The 17,706-nt window shown below is 55.0% G+C and overlaps 8 protein-coding genes across 8 annotated transcripts; 6 read left to right on the plus strand and 2 right to left on the minus strand.

Annotated features, from left to right (window-relative positions):
• Window positions 1-700: 700 nt before the first annotated feature.
• Window positions 701-2,514, plus strand: B0H18DRAFT_949849 (PLP-dependent transferase; the record flags this gene model as incomplete). The annotated part of the gene is made up of 9 exons (XM_048041925.1): window positions 701-867; window positions 938-1,184; window positions 1,217-1,416; window positions 1,471-1,612; window positions 1,658-1,763; window positions 1,828-2,099; window positions 2,151-2,224; window positions 2,281-2,335; window positions 2,392-2,514. 9 exons carry the CDS (start codon window positions 701-703, stop codon window positions 2,512-2,514), a joined length of 1,386 nt encoding a protein of 461 aa, XP_047901367.1.
• Window positions 2,515-2,651: 137 nt separating this feature from the next.
• B0H18DRAFT_1112691 (Sec63-domain-containing protein) lies at window positions 2,652-8,611 on the minus strand (the record flags this gene model as incomplete). Its single annotated transcript, XM_048032852.1, has 26 exons — window positions 2,652-3,939; window positions 3,990-4,423; window positions 4,478-4,939; window positions 4,991-5,074; window positions 5,123-5,382; window positions 5,439-5,572; window positions 5,620-5,636; window positions 5,689-5,870; window positions 5,921-5,975; window positions 6,026-6,455; window positions 6,508-6,590; window positions 6,631-6,732; window positions 6,790-6,890; window positions 6,951-7,039; window positions 7,099-7,164; window positions 7,197-7,216; window positions 7,269-7,282; window positions 7,330-7,408; window positions 7,461-7,568; window positions 7,618-7,740; window positions 7,792-7,889; window positions 7,941-8,016; window positions 8,111-8,227; window positions 8,277-8,401; window positions 8,453-8,472; window positions 8,520-8,611. The coding sequence occupies 26 exons, from the start codon at window positions 8,609-8,611 to the stop codon at window positions 2,652-2,654; spliced, it is 4,659 nt and encodes a 1,552-aa protein (XP_047901368.1).
• A 203-nt stretch (window positions 8,612-8,814) lies between these two features.
• On the plus strand, window positions 8,815-9,966 carry B0H18DRAFT_967750 (integral membrane protein DUF106-domain-containing protein). Its single transcript, XM_048043437.1, has 6 exons — window positions 8,815-8,850; window positions 8,909-8,972; window positions 9,026-9,111; window positions 9,164-9,453; window positions 9,504-9,665; window positions 9,728-9,966. Exons 1-6 carry the CDS (start codon window positions 8,837-8,839, stop codon window positions 9,928-9,930), a joined length of 819 nt encoding a protein of 272 aa, XP_047901369.1. The 5' UTR covers window positions 8,815-8,836; the 3' UTR covers window positions 9,931-9,966.
• B0H18DRAFT_967752 (EF-hand) lies at window positions 9,967-11,149 on the minus strand. Its single transcript, XM_048043438.1, has 6 exons — window positions 10,977-11,149; window positions 10,902-10,926; window positions 10,621-10,838; window positions 10,415-10,548; window positions 10,263-10,364; window positions 9,967-10,213 (listed from the first exon to the last, which is right to left on the minus strand). Exons 1-6 carry the CDS (start codon window positions 11,038-11,040, stop codon window positions 10,184-10,186), a joined length of 573 nt encoding a protein of 190 aa, XP_047901370.1. The 5' UTR covers window positions 11,041-11,149; the 3' UTR covers window positions 9,967-10,183.
• A 102-nt stretch (window positions 11,150-11,251) lies between these two features.
• Window positions 11,252-13,431, plus strand: B0H18DRAFT_967759 (uncharacterized protein). The gene is made up of 4 exons (XM_048043439.1): window positions 11,252-11,663; window positions 11,719-11,798; window positions 11,860-11,891; window positions 11,952-13,431. Exons 1-4 carry the CDS (start codon window positions 11,581-11,583, stop codon window positions 13,098-13,100), a joined length of 1,344 nt encoding a protein of 447 aa, XP_047901371.1. The 5' UTR covers window positions 11,252-11,580; the 3' UTR covers window positions 13,101-13,431.
• Window positions 13,432-13,582: 151 nt separating this feature from the next.
• Window positions 13,583-15,670, plus strand: B0H18DRAFT_1134307 (WD40-repeat-containing domain protein; the record flags this gene model as incomplete). Its single annotated transcript, XM_048035578.1, has 4 exons — window positions 13,583-13,733; window positions 13,795-14,079; window positions 14,179-14,611; window positions 14,661-15,670. 4 exons carry the CDS (start codon window positions 13,583-13,585, stop codon window positions 15,190-15,192), a joined length of 1,401 nt encoding a protein of 466 aa, XP_047901372.1. The 3' UTR covers window positions 15,193-15,670.
• On the plus strand, window positions 15,437-16,608 carry B0H18DRAFT_19145 (arginine-tRNA-protein transferase). Its single transcript, XM_048037038.1, has 6 exons — window positions 15,437-15,771; window positions 15,826-15,923; window positions 15,985-16,038; window positions 16,093-16,158; window positions 16,207-16,511; window positions 16,568-16,608. The coding sequence occupies exons 1-5, from the start codon at window positions 15,631-15,633 to the stop codon at window positions 16,340-16,342; spliced, it is 495 nt and encodes a 164-aa protein (XP_047901373.1). The 5' UTR covers window positions 15,437-15,630; the 3' UTR covers window positions 16,343-16,511; window positions 16,568-16,608.
• On the plus strand, window positions 16,609-17,539 carry B0H18DRAFT_19146 (uncharacterized protein). Its single transcript, XM_048037039.1, has 4 exons — window positions 16,609-16,903; window positions 16,963-17,151; window positions 17,211-17,308; window positions 17,379-17,539. Exons 1-4 carry the CDS (start codon window positions 16,819-16,821, stop codon window positions 17,490-17,492), a joined length of 486 nt encoding a protein of 161 aa, XP_047901374.1. The 5' UTR covers window positions 16,609-16,818; the 3' UTR covers window positions 17,493-17,539.
• Window positions 17,540-17,706: the final 167 nt, after the last annotated feature.

Raw genomic sequence — 17,706 nt, forward strand, 5'->3', positions numbered from 1 at the left:
GCGGAAATCGGAGTCTCCGAGACAAGCATTGCGAACAACCCGAAGCGATGGCGAATCACTGGTGCAGCCTAGAGGGAATCTGCGCATCGTCGTGGCGGTCTTCCGGCGATGGCGGGGCTTCGTGTTCACGTCCGTGCGAGAGGCTGAGCTAAGTTCCCACTAGTGACAACGGCGCACGGCGACATCTTGCACTTTGTCATCCAGCGGCCGTGTCTTGACTGTCCATCGCCAGTCATTATCGAGGTGAGGTCAGATGCTGCTATGTTGTGGGTGCGCGGTGTTAGAGTGTCGTCGACGGCAGACAGAGAGTGGCTGGGCGGGCGGCTGGTGATAGGGTGGGATCTGGAGGGATCTGAGCAAGGTCCGTCCGGCGGGGGAGGGGAATGCTGGGGATGGCTTGCGCACGGCCATCGTCGTTGCTCGCACGACCTGCACGCTCGATTGGCGCCCCGCCGACGGTGTTTCTCTTCCCAGCCTGCGAGCAGCACCGCTCACTCTGGTCTCCAGCTCAAATCCGAGCGACTGTCGCCGATATGACCCAATCTCTCGTAAGGCGCTCGTTCCCGCATAAAACTCATGCTGGCCACAGATGCTCTCCCGAGGCTCCTGGCTGACTCGTCTTCGCCGTCCTACTTGTCGCTTCACCGCTCCCCCCGTCCCCACCCACCTTCGCACCATCACAACAACCCCCACGCCCGGGATGGCACCCTCTGCGACTGAATCACAGTCGGCCGCGACCACCGGGGTTAACGGCACCAATGGGCTGAGTCACATCAAGAAGTACAAGGATCGCTCCAACCTGGTGCCCGTCGCCTCCCGCTTGAAGGACGGTCGAGCGTTGGCAGAGGATGTATGGTCCATCTTCAAGTAAGTCACGTTCCGTCTCCTTGCTCTTCGTAGCTTGATAGCTCATCGTGCAAACTCTACGTCGCTACAGCGCCGCGAACCTGCCTGCGGACTGCATCAATCTCGGCCAGGGATACATGAACTTCCCGCCGCCAATATGGGTCAGGGAAGCCGCGGAACAGGCCCTGGCTGTCACAGCGACCAACCACTACTCACACCCCAAGGGCAGGCCACGGCTGCGCGAGGCGATCAAGAAGGTCTACAGCCCCCAGTTCGGACGGGAACTTGATGTCGAGACCGAGATCCAAGTGACCAGCGGGGCGAACGAAGGCATGTCCGTACCTCTACATGGCTATATGTGCGTGCTTAGCGTGCCACAGGCCAGTACTCCGTGTTCACCGCGTTCCTCGAGCCCGGAGATGAGGTCATCATGTTCGAGCCGTTCTTCGATCAGTATCTGCCATCGGTAGCCTTCAACGGCGGAGTCCCCGTCTATGTGCCGCTGCACCCGAAATTGACGGGCGACAAGCCAACGAGCAACGACTGGGTGATCGACTTTGACGAACTCGCGTATGTCGACGCGCGAAACACGGCATTCCGGTTACTCATGCAATAGCACGATAGTCGCTCCATAACCCCGCGCACCAAGATGATCATCGTCAACACGCCCCACAACCCGGTGGGCAAGGTCTTCACACGCGAAGAGCTCGAAAAGATCGCCGCGCTCGCGGAACAGCACAACCTGATCGTCATGTCCGATGAGGTGGTACGTAACTGTCCCTCCGCACAGTCGATCAGTCGAAATTGAAAGGAAGGTGTCCAGTACGACTTCCTCGTGTTCGACAACAAGGAGCACGTGCGCATCGCGACCCTGCCGGGCATGTGGGACCGCACTGTCACGGTCGGCTCCGCGGGCAGTGAGTATCCTCCCACTGTCGTTCTGCTTTGTGAAAGCATCTCAAGGGTGTCGATGCGACGTAGAACTATTCTCTGCGACGGGCTGGAGAGTGGGCTGGCTCATTGGGCCTCCGTCCATCATCAGGCCGACCCTGGCAGCATGCACGCGCATCGTGTTCTGCAGCAACTCGCCATTGCAAGAGGCCACGGCAGTCGGGCTTGAGCAGATGGAGGAGCGCGGCTACCTCCCGCAGGCAGTGAAGGAATACGACGAGCGACGGTTGACGCTCACGGCCGCGTTCGACAAGCTCGGCATGACCTACTCTCACCCCGAGGGAACCTACTTCGTGCTTCTGGTTCGTACCATTCGCGAGAATATCCATGGCGCAACTCACACGCACCCGCAGGATATCTCCACTGTCAAGTGGCCAGAAAATTACCCCTTCCCAGCGAGCGTCCAGGGCCGAGGACGAGACTTCAGGTAAGCACTCACCGGCACTTTCATTTGGACCCCGATCCTCACCGAATCGCACGCAGGGCATGTTGGTTCATAGCCATGGAAGTGGGAGTCTCAACTATACCCGTGAGCGAGGTGAGAGCATTCCCTGGACCGTGTGTCGCGCCCCATCTGATTGCATCGCACGGAAGTTCTACTGTGAGGAGCACTGCTCCATCGGCGAGAACTACGCGCGCTTCGCGTTCTGCAAGGACGTCGACACGCTCCAGAGGGCGGCTGAGCGCCTCCAGGGCCTGCGGAGATTCCTGCAGTAGACGTGTAATTCAGAAGAGAAGTAAAAAGGAATGGTCCCTTCGGGCTTCGTAGCTGTTGCTGTTATGTTGTTGCTGAGTTGTATCTCTGTTGTTCAGTACCCCGCGATAGCGACACCGTAGCGGATTTATGATATATATTATCCACCAGCTACGTCTTCATCCAGACTGTCTACCACGCGTGATAGCAGCTCGTTGACAGACGTGGAAGAGCAATCATAATACACCGGATTGCTCGTCAGTCGGCGCGCGAGGAACGTGAAAGACAGCGCGTCGACCGCCTGCTGCTTGTCCGCGATGCTCCCATCCTTCCGCCTGTCCTTGTACCACGACCTCAGCACGTCCGTCTGCAGAAGCTGCGACTCGAGGGGCAGGCCGTCATTGAGGAACCGCATGAAGGTGTCCTTGCTCTCGACCTGGCAGAAGAGGTGGAAGTACCCCTCGCCGTTATGCCGGACCGCGCGCCCCTGCATGCGCACGAGCTCCTCGAGGCCGTAGTCGCGCAGCTGGCGTTCCTCGTCAGTGACGTGCAGGTACTGCGTGCCCATCACGACGACGGTCACGGCGCGCACGGGGAGGGTCCAGCATGCGTCGCGGGGGACAATGAGGACGCGAACGAGACCTTGGGCGTAGAGCTCCAACATGAGGCTGCGGTCTTCCTTCGCGATGCCTTCGTGGAAGAAGCCGACTCCGCGGGAGATGTAGTCCATCAGCTCGCCATCCTTGAGCCTCGGTCTGTAGTGTTCGAACGCTTCGACGGCGACGTCTTCGGGGAGGTATCCTCTGGCTGTCTCCAGCTCCAACGCGCACTGTGTGATGAGGTCGAGAGCGATCGGGCGGCATTGTGCGCGGGATGGGATGAAGACGATAGCGGACCCGCCGGGTGCTCTCTGGATGGCCATGTGGGCCGGTTTTGCCATCGCCTTGAACAGAGCAGCCGATTGGGGTGTCGTGAAAGTCTGGGTGTGGACAGTCAACGACTGGTCTCGGTCGCTCGGCCGGAAACTGTGCAAGGCCAGAGGGTCCACATCAAGCCATGCAGCCAGGTCTGCTGAGTCGTTCAAGGAATTCGAAAGACCGACGAATCGCACTGGATGACTCTGCGCCGCATGTATGAGGAGGGAGACCCCGAGCTCGTAGGCGGAATCGAGGAGTTCCAGATTCTCGCAGACTACCAGCTTTAACCCTGTGAGAGCAGAACCGGAGACTCGTTTGTGGGATATGGCCCGCAATAGCTCAACGCCGGTCGCAACGCGGATGGTTTTCCTGCTCGATGTCGAAAACAGCCCTTCTGCCTGGCTTAACTCAACCCAAACGTTGAGCATCTTTGACACAGGACGCATCTGTGTGATCATCTCGGTTGCCACACTACGCCGCGGGGCTATCACAAGCACCCAAGAAGTTTCGGCGGCAGTCTGTAATGTGTTCCTACGAAGTTGTTCGTAAGATGGCCATCAGTGGGGAAGCGGACGACTCACCATGCCATTGCTTGCGCCAAAGTGGACTTTCCGGAACCCGTAGGTGCACAGAAGAGAGCATGGAGAGGTGTGTTGACGAGGCTCCACAACGCGTGGCTTTGCAGAGCGTTGAAGCTGTGTATTCGTCCAGACATGTGCTTCTCGACCACTGGATTGTGTAGAACGGAAACAGGAAGGAATGGGATATCCAAGCGAGGAGTATGTGACTCAGAAGCTGACGGCATGACAAGATCGTCGAATGGTATTGCAACCTCATCTTCGGCACCCATCCATTTGTCGGACACGAAGCGTATCGTCACGAATGGAGGCCGCTGGCCTTCTGATATTGAGATGACGAAGTCGACGTCCAGCGCATCCGTGGTCTGCCGGAAGACTAGATGCGACATCTGCAAGATGTTGATTCCTTCATCGTCTTCGATCCACAGCCAAAACGGCTCGGAAGAACCGTGAATTCTGGAACTCCAGTTGAATCTTCGCGTGACCCGTACCGAGATCCTGAGCACGTTCGAACCCAGTGGACGTAGCTTGTATGTGATCCCCACAGTAGGGAACTGTTTCGCGGCATCACGGATGGCATTGCCGTGGTGTTCGTTTAGCTTGACGAGTTGGCCCAATTCTACTGCCGGCATGGCAGCTAGTTCCGCAACGGAGTACTCGTCGGCCCATCGCTCCAGGTTATACAGCACGTCCCGCTTCAGTTGAAATTGCTTCAACGGCTGGTCGAAGGGCCAGAGACGCTTTTCAATAGCCTTGCTCAACCCCATCAAGACGCCGCTGACGTTCGCCCACTTGCGGCTGATGGCGATCTCCAGCAATGCGCGCACTATACGCCCCCCGTTCTGTGCTGCATATGCCTGATCGGAGACCAAGGCGAAGTCCTCCGGGCGTACGTCGGAAATATAGCTCTGTAGCAAAATATTGACTTTTCCTTGACTTGTATCCGTACCGCTCTACGGATAACATGAGTGTACTGCTTATTCCCGAAAAACCTATGGTCATACCTTAACAGTACAAGGAACCAGCTCCGATTCCAGGAGTTGTGCCAGCTCCTTCACCTCATTTTCTCGAAGTTGTATTTGATCGAACTAGACTGACCGTCAGCCCGTCCATCGAGTAGATTGCGTGGTCCCCACCTCTGTGCTCATGCACAACATCACCAGAACATCGGCTTCTGTCATTTTTGGCTTGAATACCTTGTTGAATATCTCGATCGATGCATGCCTGATGTAGTATTTCGCAGCAATTCGACCGAGATCAAGGATCGTAAAGTTACGGCTCGTCCTGTCGAATGTGATCATCCGTGCCTCTGCCAACCTCGTGGCGGCTTCGATGACAAGCTGAGTACGCTTAGCTCCGAGGTACGGATCCTCTGCTACCTGGTCGCGTGTCATACCTACAGATAAAATAGCTATCAAGACTCGGTGACTGTCATTAGATGAGGATTCGCACCATATTGGAATGGGTTCTTGCGCATCCTGACGAAGAGATAGGTATATCCTATCCATTGCACCGCATCTGGAACGTTAGCAACGGTACCCAGAGCAATCTCGGCATTCAGTGCGTCGATAATGCCTGCAATGAACCTGTCGAAGGTGAGTGGGACGTACGCAGTCAACGTCGGCTGCCTTACTTGGATTCTATAGGATTCTGCGCAACCTGGTCAGCTATGGGTGAGTGGCATGATGAGGTCCTGACGAACCTGAGAAGTGACCGAGTCGAGGTAATGCTGCAGTTTGTCATCCGTCGTACAGATGTACCCGACACCGCTAGTCTCCAGTCCTGGCCGACCTGCTCGACCGAATACTTGCAGCACATCCAGAACAGACAGGTCCGTGAAGGATCCCTTGGCAGAGTCATAAACCTGAGTGCCCTTGATGATGACTGCACTGATGCTGTGAGTCGGACTCCCAGAAGTCACGCTGCGTACGTACCTGCATGAGCGGGAAGATTGACACCCCAAGCAAGTGTTGCAGTGCAGCATAGAACCTGTGAATATCATGAATGGCACCGCCGAAGTCTCATACCACGCCAGCTACCTTTATAGCCCGAGCTTCGAACATCCTTTCCATCATGTTTCGATCCGAACGCAGCATACCGGCATGATGAATGCCGAAGCCATTGTCGAAAAGCTGTTTCATTTCCTTGTTCCTCGACATACCAATATCCCGACGGAAGAACTCGAATTGAGGGTGGTCCTCGCAACTGAACTCGTCCAGTATTCCATCCGCCATGGCGGCTTCCTTGAGGGCAAGTGCAGTTTTTACCGTCTCCTTCCTTGCATGAACGAATACCATCACTTGGTGACCCTCCTGAACCAGCTCCGATACTTTTTCGAACGACACATGATCTAGGTTCTTGCGTGACTGCTGGCTTCCGGGCTTTCCCTTGACGCCGATGAAATGCTGTTCGAGCGGCACAGGCCTAAAGGACGAGTCGAAGTAGAACAAGCCGGTGTGACGGTTCACTCTATGGAGAGTCTTGTCAGCGAGAGAAGTACTGCGTACCATGGACATCAAACCTGAGAAAATCCCCCACATCTACGTAGTTGGGCAGAGTGGCGCTCAGACCAACAATACGAATAACCGACTGCGTTGATTCAACCTGTGGAGAGCATGAGTCTTTCATGACGGCACGGTAACACCCTGCTTGCCTGTCGCAATGTACGAGCGACAATCGTTTCGATGACTGCCCCACGCTCATCGTTGAGTAGGTGGACTTCATCAATGATGAGTAGTTTCACTTGCTAAGATGATCAACTGGTCAACTCCTGCCCTATGCTGAAGCAGAACGGAGGGCTCACCGATGCAAGCTCACCCTCTCCGGTTGGTTTGCGCGTCACTACGTCCCACTTTTCTGGGGTGGTCACAATGATCTGCGTCTCCGCAATCTCGGCCTTGTGAGCTGCATGTCGCCTGTCTGCTCGTCGGACGCCGAATCTCATAGCCCGAGGAGACGACTCACCTGTGAGTTCCCGTACAAGAACCTGCAACCACTTGAGTCGTTTTCCCAGTTTTCTGACGATCTCAGAAGCGAGTGCCTTCATTGGCGCACTGTGCACGGTAAAAATCATCGTTGGAAAGAACAACGGGACTGGGACAGTTCAACGTACACGTAGATTACCTTGAACTTGTCCTTTTGAATCGAGGCTGCGATGGAGTTGTTCGTGTTGGCAGACCTATGTTGATTCAGACTCGCAATATGGCCAACATGGCGACGTCCGTTTTACCCTATATTGTGGTCTGAACTTCATCCTTGATTGTATGCATGCCAAAGACTTACGGCACCAGTGGGAGCTATGTGGGTGTCAGCGGGTTTCATGAGTGAACAGAGACTAACCGACCACACACGAGCATGTTCTCGTTCGACTGGTACGCGGTGGGATACACAATGGACTGTATCCTGTTCAGCGAAGTGTAGCCCTGGTATAAGCAGTGTCAGCTGTTTCCGAATGGTGCGTAAAGAGAGACTGACTGGGAAAGAACCTCTTGCGAGTGAGTCGAGCTCTGAGACAGTAATGAGGCGTTCAGTCGCGCGAGGGGCAACGGCTCTTGCAGGCGGGATGGTCACTTCCTCGTAGTCCTATCAAGGCGTAAGCCATACGTATACGTACATTCCATGGATTGATTACCTCGTTCATCTCTCGTGTTGTACCAAGCGGTAGCATAAACCGTGTGCCCAGGTGTGATAGAATGTTTCCCTGGACCGTAGACGCAGACGTGTACACATGTGGTAGCACTTCCGGGGCATCGTGCTGCAACAAATCATCAGCTTACGCGTTCCATGACGGTGCGCTCATGCTCACTGCTGTTCCAGTGTATAGCGGACGAGCGGCATTCGAACGCAACGTCTCTTCCATACGCCTCCGGGCTGCTTCAGGGTCAAGACTTGAAGTATCATACACTAAACCATCGTCAAGTTCGGTACAGAAGCAGTAAGATGCTGTGACCTCACTTTGGTCACCAAGTTGCTTGCCCATCAGTGCATGAGACGCATGGCCGTTCTGAATACCATGCAGATAGTCATCTACCTTCGGCGACGGTCAATTCACCACTAACACATATAACAAGTATGAAAGCATACTGCTTTCGCCATGTTCATTCGATCAGCTAGATTTCCATCACCAGCTCAATGTCGTCGAAGCCTATGATTTCTGCGAGTTGCTCAGAAATCAAATCATCCGAGGCTTTCGAGTTTAGAATAGGCGACAGCGCCGGAAGAACGTCTCGCAGGTTCGGTTCCTGTATAGACAATGGTTAATCGACCGTCAAGACTGGTATCTCAAATTACGCACGCAAGAATTTTGGATAATACTGGAGGACGATTCGCAGCTTCAGACATAGATTGTGTTGAGTAGATGCTCAGCACCGAGTCCCACTCCTCAACGTCCTCGGGCAATGACGCTGCTTGTGTGTCTACAGGCTGTTCAGTCTACATAATATTGTGATCTACTTATTTGACCATACCTTCTGCCACGATGTGTTTCCTGTATCGAGGTTAACGTTGATACGCAAGGCATTGAGCACGGCTAACCTAGTCCATTCTTCTACAACGCGTCCATCTCGGTCAGACGATTCGTCCGGGGAACCAGTCAAGTATTGAATGTGCGACAAGAAATCAGACATGGCTACAAAAAACAGCTTTCAAGACGCGATGTGGACTGATGAGTGCTGGTTGAGAAAGTATATGAACTCGCCAGCGAGGATCGACTCAGACCAGCGGTGACTCTCTCGGGAACGAGGACACAGAACGCGCAAGATCAGACGCTGGGATCTTGATCCCAAGCGCTGACCGCGTCCGCGAGATGAGATCGGCAATGCCCGATTCGAGGAGGTTACAGCGCGTCCACCATGTCCAGCAATGCGTACGTGCAGCCCCGCCACTCACCCATCCCTGTCTCCATGCTGAACGCTATGTCGCAGAGTATCTCTATATTTGGACCCGCAAATACGTGATTGGGTGCTCTTCCCGATCACGGTGGTCATGGTTAGTTGCCTCGTCTTCTGCGTGCACCTTACGCCGACCCTGCTCCCCGACAGATACTCGTGGGTATCCTGCGACACTATGTCGTGTTGCTCCTACAATCCCCGCCAAAAAAGCAACCTCGTGCTGCCATCCGGGAACAGTGAGTCCTGACCCTTTGGCCCATCATCTGCATGCCTGACGCGTCGACCTAGACGCGCTCTGATGCGCTCCAACATCCTGCGTGCCTCGTCGGCGAACTCGCCATTACCACCGACATACTACCAGTCCATATCCCACAGCCTCTCGCAAGCCTTTGCGGAGGGAACGTTCCTGAAGGATGGACCGCCCAAGAGCGACGCACCAACTACGCCTCCGAACCCGCTGGCCGACCCTTCGCAGATGGACGGCATGATGGCTGGCATGAAGACTCAAATGGTCATGATGATACCGCAGATGATAATCATGGGATGGATCAATTTCTTCTTCCAGGGCTTCGTGTTGAGTGAGTGGTAGTACACGCGCCCGTATTTCGTCGAGGCTAAGGGTGCGCAGTTAAGCTTCCTTTCCCGCTTACTCTGGGCTTCAAGTCTATGCTGCAACGCGGGGTCGAGACACCGGACATGGATGTGCGATGGGTCTCGTCGCTCTCCTGGTACTTCCTCAACTTCTTTGGGCTCAACGGTCTATACCGCCTGATCCTTGGCAATGAAAACTGTGAGATCTAGTCATACTCCTTCAACACACGTACTACTGACAAGCTGGGGATTCGTTCACAGCCGCGGACTCTTCGAGAGACATGACAACACCCTTCGCTGCGGCAGCGGCGGCTCCACAGGGACCGCAAGCGCAGGACTACAACAAGCTGTTCAAAGCCGAGAGAGACAACCTCGAGTTTGCTGAAGGCTTGTATTCCTGGGTCGGGAAGGACATAGAGACGACCGTTCTAAAGAAGTATGGTCGACTGCCAGATAGCTCATGACCTAGACGCTGCGTAGGTTGATGTTATAAGGGAATGTATTTTCTTCTACCACTCGACAGCCCCGTGAACCATTAAGTATACATTATCGTCTATGTGAGAGCCAAATACAGCCTGTTCCTACAACATTTGTGCGTCCAAAGAGCAAGATGTGTCCGTAACGCGTCGTGAGGGCAGATGTGTCGTGTATGACTACAGGTGCCCGTGGCAGTGCGGCAGCTTGGCGGCATGCAAGGGACATGCACCGGGCATAGCCTTATACAAGCCCGTCGTATAGTGACAATGCCTTGGGATGCTGTGAGCGAAGACTGATAGCAGAATGATGGTAGGTATACCTGGACAATTGTAGGGTCTTGCTTACTGCCCTCGACGAACTCATCGTAGGTCAACTTGGCGTCCTTATCACGGTCCATGTTTCTGAATATTTTATCCACCCGCTAGAGGAAGGTTATAGGCATGTAAATTGTGACGTGACATGCACACTCGCCTTTTCCGGTGTGTCCTCATCCACAGGCAGCTTCACCATTTGTCCCGTCATCTTGTAAATCGACTGGACGATCTTGAGCATCTCATCGTAGGTGATGAACCCATCTCCGTCTATGTCATAGAGTTGAAATGCCCCTGCATTATGCACGGAGACACATACACGCGCGATCAACATGCACATCAAATAGGTCTCGGTCAAATACTCACACTTGAGCTTCTCGTCCAGCCTCCCCCTGCTTGTGACGCTCAGGGCGCAAATGAACTCCTTGAAGTCAATTGTTCCATTCTTGTTCTCGTCGAAGACGTTGAACACGTAGTCCGCGAACTCGCCAGGGTCGCCGAAGGGGAAGAACTGCTTGTATATTCGGCCAAACTCGGCCTTGTCTAGCTGGCCAGAAGGACAGTCCTTGAGAAAGCCCTTATACCTGGAAGCCGAGAGCGCGGATCTGAGCGGAAGGTCGCGCGCGGAGATGGAACATGGCACTCACCATTGCTGCAGCTCCCGCTTATCGACTGGGTCTCGGGGTAAAATTCGGTGCGCGAGCGAACGAAGAGCGACATACAATACGTGTGCTTCTGGAGATCGCTGAGCTGCTCGGGGGATAGCTTGCTCTGTGATTTCCCCATGATATATGCCGTACAGGGAGGCGCTGGCGGTTCAGATGACGGAGGAGACAGCGAGGTCGCTGGCCACTAAACGCACTAATAGCAGAGGTGGCGGCCTCGACGCGTCCGCAGTGCCTGTGGGCGCCTGGGCCTGTGCGTCATGCATTAACAGGGTATTCGCCGCGCTGCCCGAAAAGGAATATGATAGGTCATATCGGGCAGCCGCGTATCAGGGCATAAGTGATCCGTGCTGGTCTCTCCGTGCACGATGCAGCCTCGAGGCCGCGGGGACATGCACAGCGAGCCCGGGGAGATTTGGGCGCAGAGAACCGCCATGGCCGCCGTTTGCAGTCGACACCAGCGGGCCCACCGCCGCCAGTGCCCCGCCGTCGCTGGGCCTCGCTCGTAAACCCATGATCCGCCCAAATGGCCTTGATCAGCGTGAAAAGGAACCGCATGCATATGCCTTCTTCGAGTTCATTCTCAGCCGACAGCCTTGCATCCCCCTTATAGCACCGCTCGTTCGCCTCCGACTATCTCCTCCTCTGCCTGCCTCTCGCGATGTGCTATGCTCTGGGCTCCCTCGAGCAGGCCACCGGAGTTTGCCCGATGTGCAAGGTCTTCAAACCCGTAGGCGGGGCTCGGTGCGTCGATCTGGCGTGTCCCATCGTCCTCGAGCGCCCATCTCCTCCATTGTAGGTGTCCCCATGTGAGGGAAGTCTGCCGCAATAGGGCAGCCCATCCCCGATGCGACGTAGTCTACCTCAAGAACGCGGAGGGTATGTCCCTCCATTGTTCTCGCACCGCCACAGCTGTCCTGAAACCCATGTGGCGCACTAGTGCAGACCTTCAGTGGGTGCGGCTATTGCAAGGTATGTACCACAGTGGGACGTTGTCGATCGCGCTGATGTGGACACCTGTGTGTGACGCAGTGGGCTGCCACCAATCCGCCGCAGACCTACTCTGGTTACCAGAACCCCGGGTGGCCGGGATGCTGCCGGTCTCCGAAATCGGACGAGCAGAGGCTCATCGGCGCAGCAGACTGGCCTGCTGTCAGCCTGATCCACCACATTCCTATCCCGCCGGATGTGAAGGCTGTCTTGGATAGTCTTACCACCCGGCCGGGAATGACCAGTCCCAGCGGAGGCAATCGCGCCACAAATGTATCAGCTACTGCACCTTCGATGTCGCGGAGATCCAGCTACCAGGTTTCCAGCCCGACTAGGGCGGAGAACGCTGCGACCAGAAGCGCGGCGATGCCGATCTCTCCTAGAGGTCGATCTGGCGGTAGTCCTCAGCAGGCGACCTTGGCCCTTGCCAGTAGCGGCTCTCGACACGCGACTGCGAATGGGGACGGGTCAGCGTCATCGTTGCCAAATCGATCCGCTATGGATCAATTCCAAGGCTCGCGCCGCTCGAATGCTGAGCACGGCGAGAAACGCTCCGACTCCACCAATTCTTCTCAGCACTCGCCTGGCCACAGGAACATTGATCTCGGCGGATCGGTGTCGCGCCGCAGTACCGAACGAAGATCCTCTGTATCTAACGTCGCGGCAGTATCGGTCAGTAAAGCCGCGATGGAAGCCCAGTCTCCGCGGCGTCGCACGCAGACGGCGAAGTCAGACTCCCCTCCTCCTGCCGCTCCTGCTACGAAGAGCGAGCGTCCGAGCGCCGCTCCACCGCCTCTGAAACGTGCCACTAGTACGCTGGAGAAATCTCTCAAGGAATTGAACATATCCAGCGCGTCCAGCAGCAGCAGTGGCAGCACGACCTCCGAGACCACTATCATATCCGACGGAGGTTTCACGGACTATCTGTCCGACGAGTCTGAGGCGGAGCTGCAGCGACAGGCAGAAGTGAAAGCTGCGTTGCTGGCTCAGAGCCAGGCTGAAGAGGCAGAGTTCCGTGTTGCTCGCCAGCAACTCGCCACGGTCGATCTGCGTCCTCCGAAGTCATGGAACGGCACCAATAATGCTACCCCTCGCTCGCAGACGTCGGCCACGCGTCCTCCTACGTATCGTCAAACCTCCGACTATAATATGTCGTCTGGAAAGACCAGCGTGGCGCAGGGAAGGAGTTGACCATCAGGTTTTAATATTCCGGTCTGTCTACTACGCGCTGATCTATGGAATGCTTGGAGGGACGTCAAAGGATTCGATGGTGTACTCATAACATCCTCATTTGTATTCCCCTTGTTCCACTAGCGACTTTGTAGCTCTGTGACGGTCTCGGGCATGCTGCATCTATGTACTCAAGTGTATCTACTGCAATCTCGGTGTATCTGGTCCTATGGTTCTATGCTATGCTTGGCTCGGATTCATCTGCAGCGTCACATCCCTCCTGGATTCCTGCAACGATATTTAGGATAGCGAACAGTGTGCCCATTACGTTGTGCAGGGCCCAGGCAACGACTGAACGCAGTATTCATCGTCCGAACTTCGCTGAGACGGGGCATGCATACGCGTATCACGTGGTACCATATCCCTCCGCGCGCAAGGCGCCTTGATTGGACGGAACGTTACTTCGCTGCTCCCTACACGCTCCCTCCTCTCTCCGCCCCTCCATGAATTTCGCCCGACACTCTATAAGTGCTACAGCCCCGGTACTCATCTTCGACGCGCGATTCGACTCAGACTGTCACATCTTTACCGCCGCAACCCCGGCGGGGTTCGCGGTGTACCGCGCGCGCCCGCTGCAGCTGCTTCGGAAACGCGGTACGTGGTCATCCCACCTCGGGATCCGTCCGGACGACTCAGAGCCACGCTGCTCGCACAGAGATCACGGGGGGTACCCTCGCCGCTGTAGTGCCGTTGCACACATCCTCGCTGCTGTTCCTCATCGGAGGCGGGCGCAGTCCGCGGTACCCGCCGAATAAGGTCATCCTATGGGACGATACGCTCGGCCAGGAGGTTGCGGAGCTGGAGTTCAGGGAGCGTGTGAGGGGCCTTGCGTGTCGGAAGGGCTGGCTAGCAGTGGCATTGCGCAGGAGGGTCGTGGTGTTCGAGCTAGGGAAGGCGGTCGCCAGGTATGGAGAATGGGACACATGCGATAATCCGAGAGGTGCGTACGATCGGCAGAGCCGAAAGCATTCCTTCGCCTTGTCACATAGATCTGTTACCTGCGCTGGTTAGAACATCGGCTCATGCGCATATCTGCCAGGTCTACTCGCTATGGCGACTGCTGCATATTCTACCCTACTCGCGATACCCGGCCGCCAGATGGGCCATGTCCATCTAATACACCTCCCACCATGCTCACCTCCAGAGCAATTAGGACCGCCAATGTCGGCACCACCAAGACCACCGTCTCGTCCAACCAAGCATCCGGTTTCTATGTTTATTGCCCACGAGAGCGCGCTTACCACATTATCTGTTCCTTCGTCTGGGAACTTCGTCGCCACCACGTCTTCTAGAGGAACACTTGTTCGGATATGGGACTCCAACACTGGGAAGCGTGTGCGAGAGTTCCGGCGAGGCACTGATAAAGCCGAGATTTACGGGGTAGCCTTTCGTCCTGACGAACGAGAGGTATGCGTCTGGAGTGACAAGGGCACGATACACGTATTCGCTCTTGCAGATGACACAGGCTCATCGTGAGTTCTCCCTTTGAATGATATGCAAGCCGATGGTAACAACTTGTAGGAATCGACAATCTACCTTTTCTCCGCTGAAGCCATTCGTTCCGCTGCCGAAGTACTTCAAGTCGGAGTGGTCGTATGCACAGTACCGGATACCCTCACAATCAGCACACATATCGCTATCTGCGGGACCCTCCAAGCCGCCCACCGCAGACGTCGTCGATGAGGAGAAGTGTGTGGTCGGCTGGATTGTAGCGCCATCCGATGACCACGATAGCGCGGAGGGCGAATCCCCTATGGAACATCAGCTCGTCGCCTTGACATACACAGGCGGCTGGTATCGATTGTCACTGCCCAAGACCTCTGCTGCTACAGCCGCACCGTCGCGTACGTCTACGACTGGTACTGGTACGGTAATCTCAGGATCGCCTCCAAGAGCCGTACCTATGTCGCGCCCTCGTTCCTCAAGTGGGTCATCGTTTGCCGGACGTCTGGACAAGGGCAAGGATGTCGACCGCGACAAGGAGGGCGGGTCGAGTCACGAATGTATCTTGCGCGAATTTAGACGGTTTGGGCGATGGGATGGATGGGGATAGGAAACGGACTGGAATGGATGGACTCGTCGGCATACCTCTCTCGGCTTGTGATATCGCCCGCTCTGCATCTCCCGCTGCTCGCCGCTCACACACATTGTACATCTACTCCCATGCATGCACTGTTTGTACTCATGTTGTATCGATATATGGTCACTTCGGAAAGCAGTGCATGCGGACCATGGGGGATCTCGATCGATCGAGGATGGTGTGAAAGCCGTGACCCTGGATTTAATATTTATGTACGGCGTATGACGTCCGTCGCTGCTTGCATTGTCTCTCCAGTTGAATATCTCCCCGCAGCAACCTTTTGAGTCGGTTAAGGGTCGGCGTCTGTCCGAGTCGCTGCAACTAGCCCAGTTCGAACTTCGAAGGGTATTGTCCGGGCTGCTGCATACTTGACTCCAGATTTGCAGGAATAGTCGACTCACTCAGGCTGACATGGAGCGCACTGTTTCCATCCTGTCTCCTCTGACACCGCATAACTCAACGTGTGGCTACTGCTCGCCACCAGGGAGAAGAAGCGAGACCAAGTCCAATTGGCATGCCGCAGAGTGCATACCTTTGCGAATGTCGTGCGAGGTACGGCAACCATATCCTTGTAACGGCCGTCGCATTGATAGCGCACCTTGACAGGCATACCAAAAGATGATAGACCGCGGTTGGAGACGATCGGGTACGTATTGTTACAAACCAGATCTCAAGAAGTCCTGTTGTCCACAGTACACTATCAAGTGCGTTGAATTCGGTGACATGCCAATGGATAGGCGTTCTGAAGCATTCTTTACCTGACAGGCTCGACGCTCATGCATTCAAACTATCAAGGAGCCAGCGCAAACTCCTGAACCGGTCAGTGGCGTTCATAGTGGGACATACACATGCAGAATTCATCCGGCTTTTCAGCTGGAACCGCTTCGTGCTCCACGGGGAAGGCGGTGAAGACGCCCTCGACGAGGCTGGAAGCAAGCCGTGAGTAACATAGGCAGCTTTAGTGAACGATCGTTCATGATACCTCAGCAAACAGGGGAATGCTCACAAAGGGAAGAAGACAGAGACCGCCCTTTCTCTGACTGACTATATTCATGCGTCCGACTATGACTTCTGTGAGACCGAATTGCCAGAGCATCGGTTTGAGGAAAGCTCTTCCCGTTGATATGAGGAATCCATGAATTGACTCCATGTACAACTAGGTTACACTTGAGCCGTCCTCGTTCACGGATGAGAAATTCGACCTCTACAAGAGCTATCAACGCAACATCCACTGCGAGGAGGAAAACTTGCCGAGCAGCTTCAGGCGTTTCCTTGTTGAAACACCGTTACAGGTAATATACGATCGACTGGCTCGATGCTAGTGCGGCACTCAGGCGGGTTGTCACAGCGTCAAACCATACAATACCCTTCTCCGCCATCTAGACATCTCCCACAGGAATATGGCTCATACCATCAGCTATACAGGCTCGACGGAGAACTTATTGCGATGGGCGTGATAGACATACTTCCGAACTGCGTCTCAAGTGTTTACTTCATGTATGAGAAGAAGTGGGAGAAACATTCCCTCGGTAAGGTAATCGTCGACCTTCCTGGGCTGTGCGCTATATCGAGGGAAATGCTGACCTACATTGGACCTACATGAAGCTTAGTGCACTGCGAGAGGCTTCTCTCGCCAAGGAGATGCATGATGCAGGACTGGCTGATATGGGCTACCTCTACATGGGTACGTTTTCTGAACGGTGGTAGGTGCGAGGGACCTGCGGGATACTAACCTCTATCAAGGTTTTTACGTCCATTCTTGTACGAAAATGCGATACAAGGGAGACTATGTCCCTTCATCCCTGGCCGACCCTGAGGAATACACCTGGCACCCTCTCGAGCAGTGGCAACCCCTACTCGACAAGTACAGATACGTCAGCCTTTCCCATCCCGAACATAACCTCCAAGGATTGCCAGACGTGTCTGAGAATGGTCTGTCACTCTCGCACATGCCGGCCCCGCCGCATCTGACTTCAGCATAATTTTCCCAGATTCAGCCCAGGAGCCAGAGCTTCCTGCATCTATTCTATCGGCTGCTCAGATTATACAGACGGGCAGGCGCGGAGGCGCGGTCGCCGTGCCTGTGATTGTGCGTGTCCATTCCGACTCGGAGTCGTTCTCGTACATCGCAGGCACTGACGAAACCCGCTTACCTTCAGACTTCTCCTCAGTGGAGACGACCCGCAGAACGGCTTGCCATCTCAACGCTACTGAACGAGCTGGGACCCGAGCTTGCTGCAGAGGTACTGTTGTACATGGCGCATGAAGTCTGAGCCTCCAACTTGTGGGCGAATCGATACAGATCGTTGCGTATTTCAGAGGCTTGAAGCCGAGAGCGTTCACGCCGTGGAACCGCTGAAATCTGCTTAGTGTTTTGACATATGTTGTGTGTACTCATGTACATGAGCCTTTGAATCGTCTATGGGCATTTGTACTGTGGTCAGGTATTGAATATTGAATATTGTAATATTGAGCAGCGACAATTTA

The sequence above is a fragment of the Fomitopsis serialis genome (assembly GCF_022376445.1).
Source record: "Fomitopsis serialis strain Sig1Antser10 chromosome Unknown B0H18scaffold_1, whole genome shotgun sequence".
NCBI classification, from domain to species: Eukaryota; Fungi; Basidiomycota; class Agaricomycetes; order Polyporales; family Fomitopsidaceae; genus Fomitopsis; species Fomitopsis serialis.